Consider the following 27,009-nt stretch of genomic DNA (forward strand, 5'->3'; position numbering starts at 1 on the left):
AGGAGTAAAGGTTGGCCCTATAGGCGTAGAAGCCACAGCGACGGCCGAGGCTGTGGCTTGTGGGGCGGACAAGGCGGGGGCATTTACAAGTGGTATCGTAGAGTATACTCGTTGCGGGGCATAAGGAGGTGGGGGACGCACATCCAATAGGTCCTCAATTTCATCTTCCGGTTCAGTTCGAGCCCTGTAACTTTTATCCACCTGTAACCTAAACTGCCTATTTATACATTCATCATTTTTCTCAGTTTGTTCCCTATTATATGCTACAGCCTTCTGGGTTATGGTCTGACCATTTTTCACTTTAAGTAACTTTTCTTCCCTTATACGACGGCGTTTCGCCTCTTTCTGCCACACCTGTATCTTTTTCTCATCGAATGATCCAGTTAAAGGCCATTGTAATTCCACATTATCCTTTGCTTTTTTTTTTTTTTTTTTTTTTAAATTTTATTTCCATAATTTGCACAGTTTACACATCATACATTTATACATTTCGTATACTACATTTCATATTATTTGCCTATAAGGTAAAACATAGGATCGACAATAACAACAAATTAATTGAGGTGTGTAAAAAAACACGACAGCGAAAACCAAAAACAAAGGAATAGCCCTTAAACCTACTGAGGCCCAATATTCTCTTTCCATCTAGTTATGGGTTCCCATATTTTTAATCCTCTCATTTTACCTCTTATCCCTTTTCTGGAATAAATAGGCTTCTCCAAATTATAGGCTGCCAACAAATTAGTGGGAATTAATATCGCCCCCCTATTGGCAAAAGTCAAAAATGACCTGGAAAGGCTCAACAATTTACATTTGTCTCTTGTAGGAACTACAAATGTTATCAAAATGCTAATCCTTCCTAAGTTCCTTTATTTTTTCAGAGCCATCCCCCTTTTTTTTGAGAATAAGTGGTTTAACCCATTAGAGATTATTTTGAATAAATTCATATGGGCGCAAGGTAAAACGAGAAGGGCTTATAGATTTATGGCTTTGCCGAGAGAAAAAGGGGGGTGGGGAGTGCCTGACTTCAGGATGTATTATCTTGCTGCTGCCCTGCAGTATATGCAGGGGTTAATTGGGGGAGGTGGCAAGACACAAAAAGTTACAAGTATGTCGACAGAAATTTACAAGGCTGTTCTGGGTGAAGAAGCAGAAAATTGTTTCTTAAATTGCACGGAGTATGGGTACTACAAAAGGACCAGGTTTAAAACACTAAAGGCTGCTCTTAGAATCTGGAATGTTTTTTTAAAGAAATCAGGCCTTGGTAGGTTTAACAGATATGTCAGATTGTACAAGAATAGGTCATTACCCGCAGCAATTTTTTCGGATAGCACAATGGCTGGCTGGGCTGCAAGGGGAATTGGTCAGATTGGGGACCTCAGAGGGAGTGAAGCGATGTTACAGTTCACAGATCTAGTGACGAAATTCGCCATTGATAGGAGATCTTTCTTTAAATATCTCCAGGTTAGGAGCTTTTTGGGTAATAAACAGGGAGGACCTGCAGGATTTCAGAGTAATGAAATTTTAGAGAAAATACAAATCTCTGCAGATTGTACAATTAGGAGCCTGTGTGCATGCCTGGTGAAAGGAAAAGTAGATGATATGGAGAAATTTAGTAACAAATGGGCATCTAAACTGAGTATTCCAAAAGAATTATTTCAAGAGTCACTTGAGCTTGCGCGTACGGTTCTATGTTCGGCACCTTTACAATCACAGCATTATAAAACTTTGTACTTCTTATACTTTACCCCAGCTAGAATAGCTAAATGGGGAGGAACTACGGGCATTACTTGTTCAAGGTGCAATCATCCAGAGGCGGATATAATACATGTCTTTGCTACTTGTCCACAGCTGTACACACTGATCGAAAATGTTGAACGATTTTTAATTAGGTCATTGAAGCTACGTATAACCCTCACACCATCAATATTATTGTTGGGGATGGATCAGGATGGAGATATAATACATAAAGAATTTATCTTTGTGGCTGCTGCAGTTTATAGACTGACTATAGCTAGAGCATGGTTAGATAAAAATCCACCTATCATCCACATTATCCTTTGCACACTTGTGCCATAAATTATTAAACAAAATAGGCCTAAGGCCATGTTTTACACACATATCAAAATTTGGGCTGCCCTCTGGCGGGGCAGGCTGGCTTTCATCCAACCGTCTGCTCTCACGGCGGCAACAACATCCAAAACATATTTTACTAAAGCACGACATTTTGTTTATCAATGATACACCCTCTCACAAGCTCTCAAGCATGGCCATGTTTACTCATGTTCAATATTTCCTCAAACAGGATCCGTCACATAAAAAGACAAACAAAACATACAATATTTTACATTGACATGTCTTTTCCAGAACCAAACAACCAAAGAACGGAGCCCGTCGACTCCGGTTCGTGGAGAACTCGTATATTTCCAACCACCAGACCAACAGATACCAAAAGCAGGAAGTCCGAAGACTACCAAGAGGCCATCAGACAGGAGTAAACTACAGACCAGCCTACAGACCATCCTGTAGTCTCCCTCGTTCACCTTCAGGACTATTCTGACTGAGCCCTCTGCCTTAGCGCCGCTTCAGATGTGTCCAAAAGGCTACCCAGTTGCAACCAAGGGCCTTTCCGAGAACAGTCCGGCCAGGTGCATACCACAAGTGCCACACCAAGGCGTCTGATCGAAAACCTCTATTATTCACCAAACAAGTCCATGTAGCATCTGCCCGTGCAGCCTCAATGCCACCCCGTCAGACCTCCAAAGTTCTCCATGGCACACCGACCACCAGCCAAATACAGTTAACTGTTTCCAAAACACATCTCAACAGCGTAATCCAAAGACACCAAATCAATACACTCACCTGGTGCACACAGGTATGATTGCGTGTTCTCCACTGCCCACTCCTGAAGACCAACACGGTCAGCTCCTGGGTTACGCCCGTAGGACTCCGGCGAGGGGTCACTAGCAGCTGGGGCTCTCTGATCGTGAGAGCGGAGTTCAGCCAGAATCGTTAGTCAGTCCATCCCCTCGACCAGAGTACCCCTTCATTTGTCTTTTCTCACCCCGTGTTACGGGAGGACGACCCCAAACGCGGAGTGCCACCAGAGTCGCCAACTGACGTATTACAAAAATATTCTAAGGAGCTATACCTACCAATAGCCCCCACTTAGCATCTTACCAAATAATCAATCAGTTGGCAGTGAAGAAAAGTCAATTGTTTATTAGACAACCAATACTCTGTAGAGGAGCCCCTGTGACGTTACTCAGCTAGTGCGTGGAAAAGTCTGCTGATTCACACTCAGTACATGGCATATATACTTTCATTGCGTTACATGAGATCACCGTACATGGAAAATTACTGGTAGGCACAGTAGCTTATAGGAAAGACCATATATGGCACACAAAGCTCATTTAGAAGTCTGCCTCTGCTATTATTGGGAGGGTCAGGAGGGGTTACTCCCTTTCGTCTCGGTGCCTGGGAGCACAGGTACGGCGCCTCCAGGAATGCGCTTATCACCTCTGAAACCAGATGCAACCTTGGGTCTCAGAACAAGAAAGAGTAGTATGAATTCAGCTGTCTGTATAACTCAACTAACAGAGCTTACTCGGCTGCTGGAGGTCGGCACGTGACCACCGTTTGAGTCTAATACATGTTCAGACAAAATGGAGTCTGTTAGGTTCTCAGTCTGCGTAGCAAAGGAAATATAATGCAAAAGCGGAAAGGAAGTTCCTGCATTGACATAACTAAATGTGTAATTTATAATATACATGTGAATATAGATACATCGTGCTAACACAAAAGATTAGTACAAATGTAGGAAATCGATTTTATCCCTCAAATGGGGCAATTGTAGGGATTGCGATAATTGGTGTAATTGGTATAAGTGTGGTCTAATGTGGCCATCTAGTTGCTGATGGAGTTTGGATATCAAGGTAGATAATGCCTCAATGCTGGTTCTTAGAGGTATAATTTCCCTTTGGAGTTCAAGGTTTGAGGGTACAGGACTGGTGTTAGTTCCCTTTCTCCCTGCAGAGTCAAATCATTATTAGTTGTGAGGGTGCTGCTCATGTTTGTGTGAACGTTAGTTGTCGGTAGATCGTCAGAAAGAAGAGCAAATTGATTACTGAGTGGTAGCTCATCAAATTTAACATTATCAAGGAGACTTTCTTCCCTTTGAGCACACAAGGGGCTTGGAATATTGCTATTACGTACTTCCGCTGCTTGGATCGATTTTCTTTTTTGAGCTGCATTCTTAAATAGGTTGGGGATATTCCCGTGCCCTATGATGGTGGGTTCGATAGAACTTGGGGAACATGGAGACTTGTGATTGTTGGTATCCTTGTTGGGGGGGGAGGAATTAGTGCAGGTGTGAGTAACAATTCTTCGCAATCAGCAACAATGTTCTCTATACGACTGAGAACATCCTCTCCTGTCCCACCGTCACACCTTGTTCCCCGTACCAGCGGCTGATGCAGTTTTTTTGGTGTATTCCTGATGGTACCTCCCAGCCTAATGTCGGTCCCTTTTCTCTTCCCCATGTCACCAGTTAAACAATCAGACCTCAGTAAGGGTACTACAGACAGTACTAGCCCCAACAGGACTATAACAGCCAATGAAGAGCAAGCAAGCTGTTAGTCCAATCTTATAGTCCAAAAGTACTAGAAGCTGCAATAGTAGATCGGCAACAGTACCTTGATTTGGCTTGGAGCTCCGTGCCTGTTATGTTAGGGAGGTGGCCCAGCCCGGCCTCCTCCGGGCAATGACGGGCAAGGACGGGTCTGCCCTTGGCCCGGGCATTTCCGGTCCGGGAGCCTGCTCTGCCCTTTAAGCCAGCGCCTCCTGGTGCTGGGGATGACGCTCGTTGCACGCTTGAGCAAGGCGCGAGGCACCCTGGGGTGGCGAGTCCTAGCCCCCTCTGGTCCCAGTAAAAGCTGCTGCTGAGATCATGGGCGTCATATATGTGTCACAGAGATTAGTAATTTATTATTGTTGTGCATATTAAAGCAACAAGTATACATATCAGACTTGTCAGGTGCTTGAGTACTTACGCAGAAGCCAAATGGTGGCAAAATCCTCGGCTGCCTGCCGCCAGGCAAGAGGGGACCAGTGGAATATGTAGCTGCCATGTGTATTGTCTGAGAGCACTGCATGCACATCAGTAAAGCAGGCACTGGCATCACCCACTCTCTGCAGATTGAAGGAGTGCCAGCGGTGTCTGTTGCGGAAGATGTGTGCATTGTGGCTGGAGTGCCAAATGAGTGCATCAATTGCACCTACAACACTTGGGAAGTGGAAAAACAGATAGAAATCCTGAGCAACCCTTTGCCTTCCTGCCAGTGTATGTGGAATATGTAAGTAGAGATGCGGTGTTCTCTTGATGCAGGTCAGAACCTGACACAAGCATTGGGTCTACATTGGCAGAGAAATGCCAACTATGTCACTGAACACCCTCTGGAAAGACCCAGTACCAACGCAATGGAGAGCTGCAAGGATCTTGACATAGGCTGGAATTGTGTGGGAGCGGCATGTGTCAGTCAAGATCCTGCTCCCACTCACAAACCATGTCCAAGATGACATCAGGGGAAAACGGTAAATGGACCTAACATCTTGGCTCGACATCCCAAAGAGGTTAATCCTTTGCCTGAGGATCCTGTCTGCTCTCCTCCTCCTTCTTCTCAAATCATTCAGTCGCATCACAAGGGCAAACTAGCAAACCCATTCAGCGATCTGTTGTAAGGTCTGAAAGGGGTTGAGTGTGGCAGTGTGAGTTTATGTATGCAACAGGCTGGGATTATCTGTTTGGCTAACGACTTTCAGCTAGAGATGGGTGGGGGATAATAGGCAATGACACGTGAGTGTGGTGTGCTTGAGATAAAGTTTGAAATCTGAGGTTTGATCAGTGGTTTTGACTTGTTTTCACATTCAAATGTGGACTGTTTGTGGAAGACATTACATGACATTTGACTAACAGTTAATTTTGCAACTATAGTAGGGATGAGGTATCCTTCAAACTAGTGATTTTCAGGTTGTCACTTGAAGGATCACATGTATAGACTCTGTTATTGTTTCTTACATGATATTTGTACCCTGTTGCAGTAGTGCGTGTTTTTGACATCACATTTATCCCTCTAATGCACTCCCTACACATACACATATGTAAGAGCCCATTGCCTACATGTAGCTCTTTTCTATTTTAAGTAAGATATGTTATGCTATGTTGGTTGTACAACTAGATGCCATAAATTTCATGATGTGTGTATCTATATGTTGGGGCATACACCAATGAATTCCCACTTAGTTCACTATGTTGTGTTCCACCCTGATAGCGTAGTCTCTGCCCTGAGTGTAGAGATTCCTCCCAGAGATTCCTCCCAGAGTGTGGAACCACCGCCCGAGTGCGGACATTCTACCCTAAGTGTAAAACCACCACTGTCGTAAAGATATTACTTGTAAATTCCTATGTGAATACCGAAAAGGAGTAAAGTTAGACTTTTGGTCTAAACTAAGAACATAACAGGATGTCCCCAAATATATGTAAAGAAGGGGCAGTAGCTCCAAGAACGATTAGAAATCACCCACAGGTCAGTTAAAAAACCATTCATTCATTTGTCATTGTTTATCTTTTTTTTTTTAAAGCAAGCAGAAAATAAATTTTTTTACAAAATATAACACACTTAGTGAAAACATATTCATTTATAGACTACATACATACATATAAAACATAAACACAGCCCACAAGTTACTATGCAAAATAGAAGAACACACTATATACACAACACTTAGTGGCAAATTGAACCAACACCTACAGGAGATACAAATCACATACTATTACAAAAACAGGAAACATCAAACACTATATACCACAAAAAATTGTACAAATCACAAATATAACATAAAAAACAACAACAAAGAAAAGCGCCGACGCGCGTTTCGGAAAGTACCACTGCTTAGAAATTCCTTCATCAGGGCGCAATTTTCATGCTTTTTATTTGCAGTCGTGGCCAAAAGGTAACCATCAGTAAGAATGACGCGGAATATAGTGTGGGAGCAGGGCTGAAAGAACTGACTCAGCCGTCAAGGTGGGAGAACAGTCAGGAAAATGGAATCCAGACTATAATGAGTTAGAAGCGAAAAATATGGAGTTCGGGAAAAATATACAGAGACGTAGCCTGGATGAGGTGATGGATGAGGAAAAAATAAAGAATCCAAATATGTATGTATGTAGTCTATACATGAATATGTTTTCACTAATTGTGTTATATCTTGTAAAAAAAATTATTTTCTACTTCCCTTTTAAAAAAAATAAAAACGTTGACAAATAAATGAATGGTTTTTGAACTGATCTGTGGGTGATTTCTAATAATTCTTGGAGCTACTGCCCCGTCTTTATATATATTTAGGGACATCCTGTTGTTTTCTCCCTGGATGTACGCTCCCCCAGAACAAGTCTTTTCAGGGTCCCTCTTACGTTTATATTTCAGACCTTTAGTCTAAACCTAAACTTTTGGTCTAACTTTACCTTTGTGAATCGGGACCTTAGTGGATTGAATGTTCTAATAGACTTATGACACCACCACCCTTCTGGACAACCTCGCCAATCTCGGACTCAAACAACTTGTAGGCACCCCCACCCACTATGCCGGGCACACGCTCTACCCAATCTTCTCCTCCAGCAAGCACATCTCCTTCAACCACGCCACAGGACTTCATTGGACGGACCACAGCTGCGCACACTTCAACTACAAAAAGACCACGAACCACAACCACCCACAACCAATTCCCTGCAGAAACTGGAACAAAATTACCACCGACCAGCTCTTCACATCGCTTCACCAAAACCCTCCTGCCAAATCATTGGAACTAAACCAAGCAGCCATCAACCTCACACAATGGATCACCCACAGCGCCGACGAATTAGCACCCTTGAAAAACCATCAAATCAAGCAATGTAGCATAAAAGCCCCCTGGTTCAATGATGACCTTAAGAAATCCAAAAAGTTCTGTCGCACCCTCGAGAAAGCCTGGCGAAAAAACCCAACAACTGACAACTTGGCCACCTTCAAGAACGCCACCCGCAAACACCACCAACTAATCCGATCCACCAAGAAATCAGCATTCAAGGATCGACTCGACAATAACGACCACAACAGCAAGGAACTATTCAAGATCGTCAAAGAGTTTACCAACCCCACCGCCGGCACCAACGACATCACTCCCTCTCAAGACCTCTGCGACTCTCTAGCCTCGTTCTTCCACAACAAAATCGCTGACATACATAACAGCTTTGGCGACCAGTCCACCCCACCCGCTTCCGAACCTAAACCCCCCTCCAACAACCTTTGCGCCTGGAACCCAATCCCCACTGAAGACACCATCCGCCTGATGAACTTCATCCACTCAGGATCGCCAACCGGCCCATGTCCCCACCACATTTTCAACAAAGCAGACTCCATTATCGCACCCCATCTCCGAGACGCCATCAACTGCTCCCTCAACTCCGCTACCTTCCCGGAAAGCTGGAAACATGCCGAACTCAGCGCCCTTCTGAAGAAACCAACAGCAGACCCCACTGAACTTAAGAACTACCGCCCCATCTCGCTCCTCCCATTCCCTGCCAAAGTCATTGAGAAAGCCGTCAACAGTCAGCTCGCTGCCTTCCTCGAATCCAACGGCTCCCTCGACCCATCACAGTCCGGCTTCCGAGCCAAACACAGCACCGAGACCGCCCTCATCGCAGCAACAGATGACATTCGAACTCTACTGGACAACGGAGAAACAGCTGCCCTCATCCTACTTGATCTCTCCGCAGCCTTCGACACAGTATGTCATAGCACCCTTATACAACGCCTCAGCAACGTCGGAATACAAGGAAAAGCATTGAACTGGATCATCTCGTTCCTCGCCGGAAGAACCCAGAGAGTCCGCCTCCCCCTTTCAAATCGGAAGCCACTGAAGTCATCTGCGGCGTTCCACAAGGATCATCACTCAGTCCCACCCTCTTCAACGTATACATGAGTCCCCTCGCATCCATCGCGCACCAACACAACCTCAACATCATCTCCTACGCAGACGACACCCAGCTGATCCTCTCCCTCACCAAAGACCCAAACTCCGCCAAAACCAACCTACACGATGGGATGAAAGAAGTGGCCGAGTGGATGAAGAACAGCCGTTTAAAACTGAACTCGGACAAAACGGAAGTCCTCATCTTAGGATCATCCCCCTCCGCTTGGGATGACTCATGGTGGCCACCGGCCCTGGGAAACGCACCCAAACCAACGGACCACGCACGTAACCTGGCCTTCATCCTGGACTCCTCCCTTTCGATGACCAAACAAATCAACGCCGTCTCATCATCATGCTTCAACATCCTACGTATGCTCTAAAAAATCTTCTGTTGGATCCCCACCGAAACAAGAAAGACTGTCACCCATGCACTGGTCACTAGCCGACTGGACTACGGAAACACCCTTTACGCCGGAACCACAGCCAAACTACAGAAAAAACTCCAACGTATCCAGAACGCCTCAGCCAGACTCATCCTAGACATCCCCCGCCAAGCTCACATTTCCGGTCACCTGAAAGACCTCCACTGGCTCCCCGTCAACAAGAGAATAACGTTCCGTCTCCTCACCCATGCACACAAATCCCTTTATGACCTAGGACCCGAATACCTCAACACGCGCCTGAACTTTTACACCCCCACCCGCCAACTACGATCGTCCAATCAAGCCCTCGCCACGATTCCACGCATCCAAAGATCCACCATGGGAGGAAGATCCTTCTCCTACTTAGCAGCCAAGACCTGGAATTCTCTCCCCACCCACCTCCGCCTCACACAGAACCACCTCTCCTTCAGAAAACAACAAAAAAACTTGGATATTCGATAAGTAACGTACACCCCCTACCTCAAGCGCCTTGAGACCCTCTGGGTGAGTAGTGCGCTATACAAATTTTGACTTGACTTGACTTGACTTGACTTTAACAAACCAGTATAGTCCTCTGCAGTTGGTAATAAGGCTATAGTAAGTCATGCCATTAAAGTACATTAACCAAATACTACACAGAAAGGGAAGGTAGGCTGTTTGTGTTCACTTATTTAGCAATAAATCTTTAATAACGGTATATCACTAGTACAGCTGTCTTAAAATGGTGTTGCTTTCAGACCTTAAATCGTATCTGGTCAGGCTGGACTAGGAAATAAAGTTATTTTTTTGTTTTTATGCAGTTGGAATTCACAGCAACGCTGGAACATCTAAAGAAAGAGTTGGACAATATCATGGGCCTTCAAGCTAATGCAAAGAAGAAGTCAGCAGAGTTTAAGGTATGAGAATGTTCAGCGGTCACTTTTGAGAGTTTCAGAACACATTTTGCACTTAGATTTTCTTTGGAAAAATCTTTATAGTTAAAATTAAAGATTAAGAAATGTGACAAACATGTTTTAAGGCCCAAATACCAAGTGTAGCATTCAGAGTAGGGGGATCTAGCATAGGTTCAGGAGGGCAGTGTGCATGCCAGATTTGCATGGTATCAACAATAGACAGTTTTACAAATAGATGAATAAAAATAGAACTCAAAGGGTATCCTCAAAATTTTCCCTTGATCGGTCTTTTCTGTAACTATGTTAGATACCTCTGCTCTAAAGCTTTTTCATCTGTTGGTTGCTAGACCCCAACCACAATCTCAGATCTCTCTTTACATGTTTCATACTTGAAAAGCAGATAACATGTCTCCTGCTTTTCATGTGAATGGTCTTTGCCCTCATTCTCATTACAATTCTTTGATTGATTGATATTTCATATGTAACATGTTAAATTCATGGAATTCATTAAGCCTGTAGCAAACCTGACCAGTTACCCAAGAAGCTACTGTTGTGTGGCGTTTTAGGCTCTGAATGAATTTTCCAAATTCATGCCCTTATATCGGTACAATTCACAATGCCCTTATATAGGCATAGAGGACCCGATTCACAGAATGAACTTAAGACTCAATCCTAAATTTACTAGTATTTTGGTATTCACAGAATGCACTTACTACTTTTGGCATTCACAGAATTAACTTACTACTTTTGGTATTCACAAAAGTTAGGATTTTGTCTTAAGTTTGTCTTAAGACAAACTTAAGACAGACTTAAGACAGACTTAAGACAAACTTAAGACAGACTTAAGAAAGACTTAAGACAGACTTAAGAAATACTTAAAACAGACTTAAGACAAAATCCTAACTTAAGTCTGTCTTAAGTCTGTCTTAAGTTTGTCTTAAGTCTCTCTTAAGTTTGTCTTAAGACAAACTTAAGACAAAATCCTAACTTCTGTGAATACCAAAAGTAGTAAGTTCATTCTGTGAATACCAAAAGTAGTAAGTGCATTCTGTGAATGTCAAAAGTAGTAAGTGCATTCTGTGAATGCCACAAGTAGTAAGTGCATTCTGTGACTACCAAGATAGTAGTAAGTTTAGGATTGAGTCTTAAGTTCAGTCTGTGAATCGGGCCCAGAAATCCCTTATTTAGACATGGCCCATGCAGACCAAATAGACATGGCTACTTCCACCCGTACCAAACTTCACAACGGTTTTTGGGAAAATCGGCTTAAGCAGTTAGGGAACTTACCCTTGCTTAAAAATTGATTTGTCCAAGAACTCATGTACTTTGCAAAGAACAACTTTTCCCTAGGGGTTCTTTCCTGACGTTATTATGCCTGACTTTCCATCAAGCTGTGGCATTCCTAGACACCTTCAAGGTATAAATATACCTTCACTTGCTCTAGCAAGACATGGTGGTGCGGAGCCATTCGACTATCTACTTGCCCAACGCAGCTCGCTACAGCAAGTGCCGAAGGAAGCCGACCCTTCAGGTGATGCACTGATCGAGAAGCTGCAGTTCTCTCGGCGAGAATCCAGCTCCAGTGCTTCCAAGCTCCCTTGCGGGGTGTTGGGAAATCGAGTCCCGATACACCAGACCTCCTTCATTCTAATTAAGGTATGGAGCGGATTAGAACCTAGAGAAATCTTGGATAGATTCTTGGCAGAAAACTAAAGCTATGCTAAACAATACTTACTTCTTCCCGCGCTCTAGACTTAGGTTAGGTACATTGGGGTAGGCGTATTTTAGAAGGACCAATTGAGTATTTTAGTCAATGTTATTTATGTATGTATTTTTATATGGCTTAGAAACCATACAATGCTCATACAGTATTATTTTATAATATTGTTCTCGATGTACGCCTCATACTTTGCAGCCTGCTTAACGATTGTTGCAGTTTACTTTTTTTGCATGAGAAAGAAGATTGTTCAATATAACCTTTTTATTAAAAACGCCCTTCTCTCTATTTCTCTGCACCTCTGTAGAAACGAAGCATGCACGAGTGACTGAGTGAAATACTTCTCTATTATTTCCGCACCTCCAGAGATATATTTCTTATTTTTGGGAAACAAAGTTGTCATGTTTAGGCGGGTGTCAGAAACTAATCCCTTCTTGTGAATTCGAGAAAGTTTCTAGTGACCTCTGAGCTAGCTGGCACTCACTATTAAGTTTAGTATATTCGATTGAGACCTAGCCGACCTTAGTCCTATGTCAAATCTATAGGATATATTATTCCAATGCGCAGAGCCTATTGGGAATATAGGAACTACACTACACTACTTGGTTGCACTATCTTCTACAAACGGGCTAGCCTCCACATTTCTCTAATGCACCAGGATGTTTGGAAGTTTTTTAGCTGCCACATTTTAAATATATATTTAATTTTTTATTTTATTTCTAAAGCCCTGCCCTAGCTACTGTGCAACGGAACGTTTTACATGTAATAATAGAAAGTGGGAAGTTACAGGTAACAGTGAACCAAGCACCTATTACTTAGGCATTTTCCGTTCCACAAGTAAACAAATTCCCCTGCCAATTACTTAACACAACCCCACCCCACCCATTTACAAGTAAACAGAGCCCAACACAAAAAGTAAGCATTGCCCCATCCACAAGTAAACAAATACATCCAACCAATTATGTATCTATTCCTACTTCCACAAGTGTTACCAATTGCCTAGTCATATCTCTTTCCAGAAGTAAACAATGAGTCCAACCAAATACATAGGCATACTTCCCTCAAGTAAACAACAAAATCATGAATTTACTTAGGATTAGCCAATTCTATATAACACCCAATATTAGCATTTATCAAGCTGTTTACATTCCTTTGAGAAGTGAGTTTAAGGTCGGGCTTTACAGGACACAATGGTATGCAAGATGTATTGTTTCTAGTTATCTAAAATATACATTGGGTGGCTTCGACTCCACCCCGTTTAATAATCTCAACTCATGCTATTTGTGGTTTGGGGGACCACTTAACCTTAAGGAAATGCTCCCACTGGACTTTATCAAGGACTATTTTACAGATGAAATATAGTCCCAATTATCATATTGTTTGTCACTTCTCCAATACGCATTCAATTAAGAAAGCAATGCTATTTTGATCCTCTGTTCTCAGCATTCGCAAAGCCTATATGACATATACATGTGATTAACATAATTTATGCATGCGATCCACATAAACAGCAGTTGTGGTGCATGTGTTCACATGAATTGGGGCATGCAAGCCAGACCCGTTGGGTAAGCCAGTGTTTGTTTACCTAGGCATGTGTAGCATCTTGCTACGAATCATGACAGACACCGAGTGTACTTTATCAAGGAGCTTTTATTCCTGCTTCTTCTCTTGACCCTGTCCCTACTCTGAGTGCCTCTCGACCGTCCCTCAGCTCCTCCCGTTCCTGTTCCTCCCCTGGCTCCACCTGATGTACCTAAAAATCCTCAAACTCCTTCTCAGGGGTCTTACCAATAAGTAGTCCATTCAAAAGCAGCAAAGAAATCAACAGAGAATCTGAAATATGAAAAGACATCTTTATTACAATTAATTGTGAGGCTGCGTCGCCCAGTCACACCTAAAGCAACTGAATGAGGCAGCCTGCTGAATGGACTCAGCACAGACCTTTTATACCATTTATTATGCCCTAGGCAAACATTCCTTATTTTACAGTTGACCATTCACATATTTTCACTACAAAGAAAAAGCAGAGTCATGATGAAAACCCATATTTTAGTTTGTCCAGCCCACAATCTATTACACGACAAGGCCTAGTTTTTCCATCAGATATCGACGGACCCCCAATAAAAACGGGCACCTCCTCCTCGTAAAGCAAGTCATTAAGAAAGAAACAGGGACAGGTGTGTGTAAGATTAGGCATGGTTTGTGTGTAGTAAATCTTTACAATGTCTTGTGCTCTGATCTATAATCTTGATCAGCTAAAGGGCAGGAACTGGCTTGGCAAGGTTAGCCTCAAGCAACAGGGTCAGCTTTCATCAGGTCATGCAGGAGTCAGCACAAAACTATGCTAAGGTTATGTCCTTAAATACTTGTTCTGCCACGGTGAGGGCCTACTGTAAGTGGAATCCACAAAATGGCTGCTATGCACAAGATGGAACCCGAGGGTTCAGAACAAAACCTTCAAATACACAGTGAATCCATTGGTGTAACATGACGAAAACACTCGCACTTGCTGAACTCACTGTTTAAGGTCTGCTGTTACCAAATTCATAACAGAATCATGATATTTAAAACACAGGTTCAGAATTTTCAGTACCACACACCCCCCAAACACTAGACTGCACCACACATTCTTACATCTCCCCCTTGTTAACAAAATAAGCTTAGTGTCCAACATGTTTATAGTTCCTCAGTCAGCCACACGGGTCCGCTGGCCGCCCATTCAAACTATGGAGACGCATCTCCATTTCCGTTATGTGGCATTCTGTCGCCTTGACGAGAGCATCCTTTATTACAGGAGTGTATCTTTGAAATTGCGAGACATCTCTTGTGGTCTTCTTGTGCTCAGGTTCGTGGTGGTTTCCAATCAGCTTCTGGGTGATCCACTCATCTTCAGTTTCTGAGGTGACTGTGAAAGGCTCATCTTGATGTCGGCAGTCTGTCTTCCTTTGTGGCTCTTGTTCATTTGATGCTCTATCTCCTTCATGAGGGGATGTTGTTCTGGTTCTCTTCCGAGCACCCGCATGTGATTTTACTTCTTTTTGTCTTGTCCGGTCGAGGGCAACACTGTGCTCCTGTTCAAAGTCATGTATACCAGACGGCAAGGCGCTATCTGAAGAGACCATCTTAGTTTGGTTCGGGGACTCATTTGCTGCCTCTGGTTGTCTCACCCACTCCCAGTCGCTTTTGGGACTGGTGAACCCTTTTACCGTCTGGGCTTGCGCATGTTTCGGATGTATGACGTTACAACGCATGCTTTTACCACGCATGCTGTTACAACGCAGGTTTTACTACGCATACCATTACAACGCATTACACTTTGGGGTGCTGGATAGTGAATAGTTTAATTTACTATTCCATCTCCAGTCCCCGTGGACACTAGGGAAGGTGTTGGATAGTAAATTAAACTTATTCCTTATCCTAGAGTGCCCCCCAGTGTAATGCGTTGTGTTGGTATGTGTAGTAAAACCTGCGTTGTAACAGCATTCGTGGTAAAAGTTGCGTTGTAAAGAATGTTCCCTGCATGTTTCTCTCTCATCTGATGATGATCTGTCTCTGTTAACACGTCTGGCTTTCCTTGCAGAGTGACTGGATGGTCCTTTCCCATCCGGTGGGTAATGTCCACTATATCTGTTTTTTTTCTGTAGGCCCTTGGGTCAGCCTCGCTGACCCCATCAGGGGTGAAGGTATATTATTTATGTCTTGATGTACCCGCAACTGACATGACAGGTTGTCTTGTGGAGTGATTGAGTATTCAGTGACATTGGTGTGAGATATGTTGCTCTTGATGAGAAGAATGTCCTTTGGTTCTAGAGTGTGTTCAGGTGGTTGACGCCATGGCCGTCGTCAGGACCATGACTCGGTCGACTCGAGGTATCGAACAGACGTGCTTTCTAAATCAGAGGAGTCTTTTGTCGATTTTCTTTGATAACGTTCCTTTGAGTGTGTCTTGAATGGAGGACTTCTGGAATAGGTAGGCCGTGACGAGCTGCTCCTAGAGTCGGAGTTCTCTTTGGGATATTTCTCCGGGTACCTTTCTCGAAGTGACTCCGGTGTCATCTCACTGGAAAGGTTGTTTGATAGCCACATATTTATTTCTTGTGTTTGATCCCAGGGTATTTTGTCTCTGCCTCTCTCGTGTGATGATAATGGTCTCCTCTCAGTTTCTTCATTGTCTCGGATGTCGTGGATGCGTTTGTCTTCCCATTTCCGGTGTCTGAGTGGATCAGTCCGTCTTATGCGGTTTGCTTCTTCTTCCTGCTTGTCTTGTGCAATGACATCTGTGTTACGGGTGTGATCGTGTACCGGTTTCCAGTGTTGACGTGACTGGTCCAGTCTTCTATAGTTTGCCTTTCTTGCACGTTTGTTGGGCAGGCTGTCATCTGGTCCATTGGTGCGATCTGTCCCACTTGACACTTCATCTGCTTCAGAATCGTTTGCACCATATGTTGAATGACTCCTTGAGGTTGGATAACTCCTTGAGGTTGTATCAGTGAAGCTGTCGCAGTCCTGGATCATCCTGGTCTTTTGTGTTGTTGACTCAGAGTATTTCATGTCACTTTGTCTCTCCCGTTGTCTTATCTCTGATCTGTCTTCACCCTCCTTGTTTCTGGTTTTGTTTGTTTCTTGGGCTTTATTCACAGACATGAGAGATGTCTCTTTCCTGGTATCTTTGTGTCTTGCACTCAGGTGCAATTTTTTTGATATTTCTCTTGCTTTGACCCGCTCTCCAACTTCGGCCTCCCTGATAATTTCCTTTAGCGACCAATGCCCTCGAAGTATCTTGCGCTTTGTATTGGAACTTGAACAGTCTTCGATCACCCGGAGTTGAACTGCGTCCTCATTTGTAAATCTGTTGAAATGGCAGCATTGTACCAGACTTTGCAACCAGGTGATGAAGTTTGGCAATGATTCTCCTGGTTCCTGCCGTGCTGTGTTGAAGGCGATGCGTTCATGATCCACATCCTCCTTTGCGTTGAAATGGGTGCGTAGCGTCTCTTGGAGTCTTTCATAGGTCTCTGTGCACTTTTCAGAAAATGTTCAGATTAAGCGTCGGCCCTCATGACCCACCAGCTGGAGGAGTAGTATCAGACATTTTCCATCTCTTCGCTCACCAGTGGCATCAAGAAAATCATCCAGTGATTCCAGCCACCGGTTCCATTTAGAACCCAAACTGTGAATGTCAGTCTGTGTCACTGGGGGTGGTACTTCAATGCAGGGATTGGATCATTGTGTTGCTTTTCCCACCACCATGAGGGAGGAAGATTTTGATCTGCTACAGTCACAGGACTGTTTCCTTTGCTTCCCGTCTTCTTTGCTGACCCTCTTCGGCCGTGATCCTTGGTCTAGTCATTTCCTTTGAGGTTGGTAAGATTCGCAACTACTTCGGTATGCTTCAGTGAGTGAGGCTTGGATTTCTTGAGTTCAGAATGGCCACCTCGATGTTTGTCTACTCATGCTTCTGGATCGCTTGTTTCTTAGCTTCTTTATTTTAATTATTTCTCTTCACGTGGTGTTGAAAGTTTACTTTGGTACTTGCCTTTACTCATGCTTGTTGCGTTCCGGATCTGCATTTTCTTGTGTTTGTCGTATTCGAGACTTGCACTGTCTTGTTTGTTGTGTTTCCTTATTGCTTGCTTGTCGTTATTTACTGTTGTCTTCATTTATGTCTTGTATTTGCTTGTGCTTGTTTACTTGTTTCGCCTCTTGCCTTAGCTTGTGCTTGTTTGTCTTTATTGTTGCCTTTACTTGTTTCTTACATTTGCCATTGTTTGTTTTCTTGCATTTGTCAATGCTTGTTTCCTCGCGTTTATCAATGCTTGTTTTCTTCTGTTTGCCAATGCTTGTTTTGTATGTGCCAATGCTTGTTTTGTATGTGCCAATGCTTGTTTCTTGGCTTTGCCTGACTCTAAGATGGCCGCGGAGGATCCTTAACAGGGGATTGGGCAAATCTCGCGCCTGACCTCAAAATGGCCGCCACGAGAATCTCGTGTGCAACGAGATTTTGCCGTTTCCTTCGTCGGAGATACCGCGTTCATCAGCGCTGGATTCCACTCACCAGTCTCCGCTCCAGGTGAGGCTGTTTTCTTCTTTATTGTTGCCTTTTCGCCATTACCGCCGGGGTGGACTCCCGGTAGGCGCTTTAGTCTCCACGCTCCAGCCCCCACACGCAGGCGAGCTTTGGATTAATCGCCGCCGGGGTGGGCTCCCGGTGGGCACTTCCGTTATTACGCTCCAGCCCCATAAGCGGGGCGAGCTCCGGTCCTCTCGCGCGATAGCGCTCGAATGCTCATTCACCGCTCGACGCAGCCTTCACAGCCACGGAGCTTTGGGGAAAGGCAGGCAGTATTCCTGGCGGCTCAATCTTCGCCGCGGCGCTCCCTTTGATTACGGTGGTCGCGAGGGCAATTTTCTCATTTGCGCCACGGGGGACAGGGTCACGCAGTGTCACGGGATCATCACTGGTTACACGATGTGCCCGATCCCACCCTCGTCGCCAGCTGTAGCATTGTGCTACGAATCATGACAGACACCGAGTGTACTTTATCAAGGAACTTTTATTCCTGCTTCTTCTCTTGACCCTGTCCCTACTCTTGAGTGCCTCTCGACTGTCCCTCAGCTCCTCCCGTTCCTGTTCCTCCCCTGGCTCCACCCCCCAAACACTAGATTGCAACACACATTCTTACAGCATGATGTCTTCCACAACTTAACAAAATATTCAGCCTACCCATGCTTTGCATGCTCAATGCAGAAATATTATTTTTAAATCAACTTTAATTAATTATGGCTAAATTGTTTAGTAAGAAAGATCAGAACATTTTACAAACACACTTTTTCTTGTGCATTGCAACAGTTCAATTATGTTAACACTACCTAATGTCAACTTAGTAGTAGGCAAGAGGAGGACCTTTTGCACATTATAAATGCTGCAACGCATAAAACAAAAACTACAAGCTATCCTCAATCTTGTGATCTCCATGAGACTGTGGCAATCGTCTATACCTCGGCGGCTACTCCTTCGTAATATACAAAATTCAGCAAATCCAAAACACTGCAGCAATACTCCTCCTCACCTTCACTCCAGAGGACACATGACGCCAGTCCTGCGAGCACTCAACTGGCACCTTTAGCTAGGTGTTCAATGTTCAAAGCACTATGCATTGTCCACCGAGCCTCCCAAGGTAAGCAACATCCATGCCGCCAAATTAAAGTTAAACAATAAAACAAAAATGTGTTCCGGGCTTGCAATGCTGATCATCATACCACCTTACAGTTAAAAGTCTATAGGAAGCTGCACTTTCTCAGTAAAAGTCTTCAATCTATGGAACTCTTTACCTGAGAAGATTCAAAGCACCCAGGTACAATTAAAAATCAAATGAGAGGTAAAATATAGTTATTCCCAGGATAAATACATAAACCTCAGAGGGCAGGATATAATCCAGAAAGGTAATCCTATTGATATAAGCATAGTTGAGACCTAAAGAATACCATGGAGCAGCACACCATACCAAAAGTAACAACACAGGCATTCAACTCCACAGCGGTGGCCACTCCATTAGTGCAGAGGACCCCCCCACCCCCCAACCAACAAACAAAACGGTAATAAAACAAGTTTTAAACCCGTTTTATCATTGTTTTATTTTAATCCCTTGGCCCCACCCTCAGGACTCTGATGATTCTTGAGGGCGGGTCCAGGGAATGACAATGCTGGTGGGGGAGTGGTGGACACTCCCTTCACTGCACATGAGGTATTTGGCCGACTGTCTCAGGCCAGCCACACCCTCATGCACAGTGAAGCTCTCTCCAGCCTCAGCTACATTGCTGGGGCTGGAGAGAGCAGGCAGAGACTCTCAGTCTGCCCAGGAGCGCAAGTTGCCGGCACTCAGGCCAATCCCGACCCTGCTTACATGCACCATCATGATTGTCCGCAGTGCATTCTGGGAGCCTGTGCCCGGAAGCAGGAAGAGCGTGTTGCGGCAGGAGCAGCATCAAGGTAATATTTTATTTTTTATGAAATACCTTCATGTCTTGCAATGTTTAATAATAGTGAAGAAGCAGAATGCGACTTTATGGGGGAAAGTTTGGTGAAGATTCGCCAAATGACGCCAACGGTGTTAGCGAATTAACGAATCAATTTCTAATGGATTCATGACCCTGGCTAGGTCTGGGCAGAGATGGCAGAGTTCAGCTATGCAGAACTCCGGTAAGTGACAAAAAAATTTAGCTGCGTTCCACAAGCGGCGGAGTGCAGCTCGAACAGCCGTTCGCACTGATCTTCCTGGTACTCGGGTACAAATTCTACCTGAGCAGCAGCTCACTCTCACTGACTTATCATTGACAAGCGTGAGTGGGTAAAAACTCTGCTGCGCACAGCGGAGTTTTCTGCACTCCGCGAGCTCTGAGTGCAGAAAACTCCTCAAACGGAGTGGAGTTCACCACCCAGGCCTAATCCTAACTATAACTATGCTAGTGTTGAACATCACTAGGTAATGCAAAATGTCTCTGCAAAGTCTTAAACATGATTTCTGTGTGAGGTACTCAGGAGCACATTCCTCTTTTAGCGCAAACTGGACCTGAAGATATCAGGTATCAAAGCGCTTTACAAGAGCACCAGTTTTGTTACATTCATCTTTGTTAGGCATGGGGAGATTAAGTGATTTGCCCAAAATCACAGGATGTTGAGCGTAGCTGGCGAGATCCAAACCCGGTTCCCCAGTTTAGAGGTTGACCGCTCCAGCCGTGAGGCTACTTCCTCTCCCCAGTCGTTTCCCATACTGTGTGCTAGCAGGAGCAGGCCAATTATTACCTTGGATGCCCCAGTGCCGCCCGTGACACCCACATAATTAGTGTATATGTAGTGTATATGAGCTTCTGTGGAAGTCCCTAACGTGGCCCTAACTATAACTATGTCAGTGAGAACGCCACTGAGTAATGCAAAATGTCTCTGCAAAGTCATAAACAGGAAGTTTAAAAACAATGTGTGAGGTACTCATGAGCACCCTTTGTAAATTCTATAAAAGGTGGACATATATAGCAAACCTACTGGAGTAAAATGCTAACTTTGTTTTGAAAATTGTGCTGTACTTTGTGTGAAAGACAGAACGTCAGGAGCATGAGTATTTGTCCTACCTCACAAAACTGCACTTTATTTTGTAAATCTGCGGGGCTAGCAAAGTATTTTGACAGTTTCTTTGCACATTTTCTCTCTCCCCCAAGAGTAAAATTAAGGATGAACGGAAAAGGATTGAAATGGAATTTAAAGAGCTTCAGGAGTTCCTGGAAAAAGAGAAAATACAATTTCTCTCCAAACTGGATAAAGAAGAGAAGGAAATCCTGCACATGTTGAATGAATCCATCAACAAATTGTCTGAATACACATCATCGCTGAATGAGATGATCTCTACAATACAGGAAAAGAGGAAGTTGTCTTTAGTCCAACAGCTTAAAGTAAGAGCAATGAAATAATTCTGTGAAATATATTTTCTGCTCGCACTACAAGTCTTCAATCCTTAGAAATGGGCATTGGGGTCTTAACAGGCTTCGGTCAGCGGTATCGAAATTGGTAGGCTGTGCTAGCATGTCCACCTAAACATATTTGTGACTGCTGTACTGGATTTGGTTAAAAATATTGAGAGATGTCCCTTGAATCAATTCCTATGTGTATCTACAGAGTTCTGTAGCGATGCACTACCAGTTGGGGCATCTCATAAAAAGTTACGGACTGGCCTCACACACTGCCCGGTGTCATGCTTCATCATTGGCTGTCATGGCCCTCTAAAACTTGGTTTGATAGAGGGCGGGCATACACCTGGAGACAGGGATGCACTTCTAAATTTAAGTGGGATATTATTCTCCCTTCACCGCATTAAATACGGTGAAGGGAGAATATTATCCCATACCACCGTCCACTTAGGTTTTATCCACCATACATTTACCATTTGAATAAACATAGCAACATGGACTAACGTAATGGTTTTAAATTACATATCACTCCCCCACGGCCATCACTTATATTTAGAAGTGCATCCCTGTCTCCAGGTGTATGCATCGCTACAGAACTCTGTAGATACACATAGGAATTGATTCAAGGGACAGCCCACTTTGATGTATTCATAAGGTAGTAGAGGCTGGCTCGCCCTTTGGCCCCGTGCCTCTGGTTCCCACCCGTAGCAACATTGCTGGGGTTAGTGTGTGAAATATTGAGAACCATGTTAACAGATTTTTGTCTGCATCTTTGGAATTGGTTGAAAATATTAACCAGGTCTTGTAAACCTATTGCACCAGTTAGTACATTTTCAAATGTATGTTTTTCAATAAAATTTCACTGAGCAATATTGTTGCCACATAAATATCACACACACGCTCATTTCTTCAAGCACAAGACCAGTCTGAATTAGAGGTTTCTCTGCATGAAACTCTTTTCATCGATTATAATCACACAGAAAAACCAGGGGTAAATGCACTCCTAAACGAAACACACTAGCACTTCCAAAACAGCACTCTGAAAATATACTCATACCTAGCTGAAATCAGTAACACAGTGTCAGTGGCCAAGCACCACTCAATAACGTACCAACTCATGTTTTATAAATGTTGGTAGTCCTGAAGATGAATGGGGCCCGTGAAGGATGGAGGGGCCCTTGCCCCAGAGGGTCAGCATATCCCTGTTTTATATCTCCAGGCCTACCACTGCTGGGGAGCTTTCCTTAGAAACAACCTAACCACACATTTCAGAGGTTTACACCTTTATTCTAACCTACCCCGCTCATCAATTGCTTGCCACCCACTCTTTTAAAGTAATGTGCAAAGACCACCTAGGTAAAGCTGGCGGGTTGCTGCCGTTGTGCATCAAAAATATAACTTTAGTACAACAATTGCTCCATCTTCGAAGTCTCAGAACCATTGGGTCCACATTATGACTTTAGCCGACATGAACAAATTGTCCTACTTGCTTAATGACTCCCAGATTTGGACTCTAAAGAGTCCTGTTACTTTAAGGATCTACAGACACAACTAATGCAGCACTTAGATTTTATCATGCTTTTAGGGTATTTGAACATATGGTTTAATAATGCAGGACATGAAATTGTGACTCTTTCATAATCTGAGTTTAGACTACACGTTGAAAGACCAGTTCATAAAGCCTGATTTTTCCAATTCCATAATTGAACAATTGACCCATTTCAGCTACATGGAAAGGCTATTTCACAACTTCTTCTTCCATTGGTCTGGTTGATGATGATTGTAAACTTAACAAGTGTAATAAAAACTTACAATGGCATAAACTTGATAACACAATGATCTGCCCCAATTATATTGATAAGGTTCAATGACAAGTCATATGGAGCAAATTGTAATTGTTTTAAAAAGTAGTAGATTGGAGGCTTTTAAATTATTCTACATTTAAGTTCTAACCTGAGACTTCTAAAAACAGCTCAATTTACTTGAAAAAAGGAAACAAATATTTGTATTTGAGATATCTAATAAAATATAATTTGGACAAGTAGACATCCTAACTTATTTATCACCAATAACAAAATCCATTTCTATATTTTTATGAATATGTTTAAAAATGGTTCCAAGGACAAAATAAGAAAGGGTGGCAAAAGACATTCCTGTCTGGCACCTCTTACCAAATTCAAATAAGGGGAAAGATTCCAGTTAATAAAAATTGAAGCCAAGTCTTGGTAAAGCTTAAAGGATAAATATTAGATGTATAAATTTAGGAATATTGACATGCTATTTCAAAGATTTTCGCATTAATTTCTCCTCCAGCATTTGAAACCTTTGTCTGCATCGGGTGCTAATGAACTAAAATAGTTTTACATTTTGAAGCAGCACTGATAATAATGAGGAACACTTTTGTCTTGTCTGAAGAAAGTCTCCCTTCATTAAACCTAATTGTTCAATTACTATTAGTTGAAGGATAAATGATTCTAAGTGCATAGCTAGGATTTTCACAAAAATCTTGGAATACATGCTGTTCAAAGAAATCAGTCAATAATTTTACACCATTTTGGATCCCACCCCTTTTTTGATAGAAGACAGTGCATATCATCAAGAATGGTATCCTTGTCGTCTCTTTGTGGAAGAAAAACATGAATATAATTTTAACAATTTGGTTAGCAGAGGTGTGATAAATTGTAGATAAAATTCAATTAGGAAACCATCTGGTCCCAGTGACTTACACTATGCCAATGATTTTTTAACTTTTGTTACTTCCTCAAATGAAGTATCCTTGTCTAGAGAAGACGAATCAACATGGGATATTATGTGGATTTTACAATGGAAGATGAATCATAACCAATACCTCTTTATTAGTACAATTCTCTGTTGTATAACGTTCGTTGTACAACTTGTGAAACATGCTTGAACTATACAAATTCTTTAAATAATGTATGACCTTCCACAAGTACCAAAGATTACATTTTTTATATGCCTTTTTTCAGTTTAAAAAAATTTGAGAATAGTTTCCTTGCTCTGTTTTTCCTTCAATTATCTATAGCATTTGACTTTGATAGAAAACCAGAAACATTTTCCATAGAGACCTTTTTAAGCTTCTGAAGGATAAACCATAACAGGAATCATTACTAAGACAAGACACAATACAAATAAATCCTCTACAAATTAATCGAACTATAAAATGCATGATATTAGTGGATAGCATAACAGAGATTTACAAATATAAGAGAAGATACTTAAATCTTCGTTACAGCAAACATTCAACAAAAAGTATTTAGGAAGAAAAAGGGCTCACTGTTTCCATATCTTCGTCTAATTCTGAAACAGTTTCATTTTTGAAGCATTAAGGCCGTTTGCTTGCTTTTGGCCCACTCAATGTTCTCTTTAAATGTTAAAATTAGTAGAATCTGGCACGCCCAACACCTTTGAGAGGAAGCCTTTGAAAAAATATATATTGGGTCTGGTCCCTTATTGTCTTGAAGAAGACCATAAAGTCTGATAGTATTCCTTCTGTTGTGATTCTCAAAGTCTTCTGCAAGTTTTTTTTAAAGAATGTTAATCTCAGACTGAAGTTGATTATCTTTTACTACTGCATCTTCTGTACAACGAATTCTTCATTCTACCTCGTTAACTCTTTTCTATAATAGACCATCTATTTTCTAAGCTCCAGAGCCTTAGATTTGTGCCTTGTATGAAGGCTTTAATGCTTTGATTACCACCAGAAACACATTTTTTGTCGAGGTGGGTGATGTTTTCACGAATCATGGACCATCCTTGTTGGGGCTTTTATTAGTTGTAATGCCATTATTAGATGAGACCTTATTAAAGGATGAAGTTCTTGACCCACTGGGCAGCAAACACTTGTGTTTTACAATCATCCATTTTAGGATCGAAATCCTCACACGATAGAGAACGAGGCAGTGATTTCTCAATAGAAGTCTTACATTCAATTTAAGCTCCCTATCTGTCTCATATATGAAGCAGGAGAAAATCCGGAAAAATCAGGGTAGACAACAATATTGAATTTTAATAGAAATCGCTTCTACATACATCATAGTACTAACCTCATTTATTTATATAGTATTAGCCTCTGTGAATGTGCACACATCTATTGTGGCTATTTTAGAACAGCATTTATTAACCCCTTCGAAGCTAATGACGAGCTGGGCTCGTCATGGCGCTTACCTGCCGTGCGCGGATGACAAGGCCAGCTCGTCATGAATAATGGCATCCTGCATATCTCAGCACAGGACGGGAAAACGCCTAGCAGCCATGTGGTTAAAATATTTAAAAAATCATGAAAAGGTGTGCATTGTTGTGACCACATCTATGAGAGCCAACTCTAAATGAATATCCTGTTCAAAGATGGTCACCATGGATATGTCTGCATCTGTGGAAGTTATCCTTCAATGTGATTTGATCAAATAAAGTAAAACCCATTTGGCAATGCGTGCTGTACATGCGTGCACGTTAAACTTGATAGATGTATGGTGGTCTTACCCCACCTTTTTTGCATCCATTTTTCTGGCATTGTTTTAACAGACTTTAGTACTGTGTGCTAATCAGTGCTAAAGTGCTGGTGCTATCTCCCCTAAACATGGTAACTTTGGCTCCAATTGGCATATTTAATTTACTTGTGCGTACCTAGTAAAGTGCACTACTTGTGCCCAGGGCTTATAAATTAAATGCTACTGGTGGGCCTGCAGCATTCATTGTGCCACCCACTTCAGTGGCCCTCTAACCAATGCTCAGGCCTGCTATTGCTGGGCCTGTATGTACAGTTTTACACTGCCACTTCGACCTGACCAGATAAATCTCTTGCCAGGCCTAAACCTCACCTTTTTACACATATACATCACCTGTAAGATAGGCCCTATATGACCCACATGACAGGGTACCATATATTAAAAACACAGGACATGTACTTTTAAGTTTTACATGTCTTGGTTTTCACTACTGCAAGGCCTATCTCTCCTATAGGATAACATTGGCCATACCTTATTACATCTTATAATTGTAATTCCCAGTTGTGCAGAGATAGATCTTTCAAGTTTGGTGTCAATTTACTCACAATTTAAAATAACAATGTATGGTGAAGTTGGATTTCAAATTGCAGGTTAGTAAATGCCACTTTTAGAAAGTTGTCATTTACTTACTGCAGCCATCCATTTGGTGCCGTTTTCCTGTCTCTGTTCAGTCTGCGTTGGGTGACAGCTGGGCTGTGTGTATTCCTTCTAGACAGCCACACACAAAGGGAGCTGAGGGGTGTTTTGATGAGCCTTCCCAGGAGATTGGATGGAGGAGCTGGGCACAGCATCACACTTACACCTGACTTTGCTGTGTCCTGTCCATACACAATGAGCTGCATACCACCCTGTATTGAGTTTCGAGCCATGGCAGGAAGGAATGACTGTTGTGTACTTCAAAGCTTTCTTTGTAGTCTCCTCCACTTCAAAGGCACAACTGGGTATAAGTACTGGACCTCTGACACCATACTTTCAGTACACTT

General features: G+C 42.8%; 1 protein-coding gene across 2 annotated transcripts in view; it reads left to right on the forward strand.

Moving 5' to 3' along the window:
- The window catches only part of LOC147666348 (E3 ubiquitin-protein ligase TRIM17-like), a 142,975-nt gene extending 118,906 nt beyond the window's left edge, over positions 1-24,069 (forward strand). Inside the window, exons 2-4 of one of the 2 annotated variants that reach the window (XR_015304838.1) lie at positions 10,232-10,327; positions 21,255-21,779; positions 22,077-22,761. Coding sequence is in view for 1 of the 2 variants with exons in the window: in XM_086949104.1 (XP_086805230.1) it covers positions 10,232-10,327; positions 21,255-21,503 (345 nt within the window). In the remaining variant the exon portion in view is untranslated. Of the gene's footprint in view, positions 1-10,231; positions 10,328-21,254 lie in introns of both variants that reach the window. The other variant, XM_086949104.1, reaches the window with a different exon arrangement.
- The last annotated feature ends 2,940 nt before the right edge of the window (positions 24,070-27,009 follow it).

Source organism: Lissotriton vulgaris, unplaced genomic scaffold (genome assembly GCF_964263255.1).
Source record: "Lissotriton vulgaris unplaced genomic scaffold, aLisVul1.2 SCAFFOLD_2857, whole genome shotgun sequence".
Classification (NCBI taxonomy): Eukaryota; Metazoa; Chordata; class Amphibia; order Caudata; family Salamandridae; genus Lissotriton; species Lissotriton vulgaris.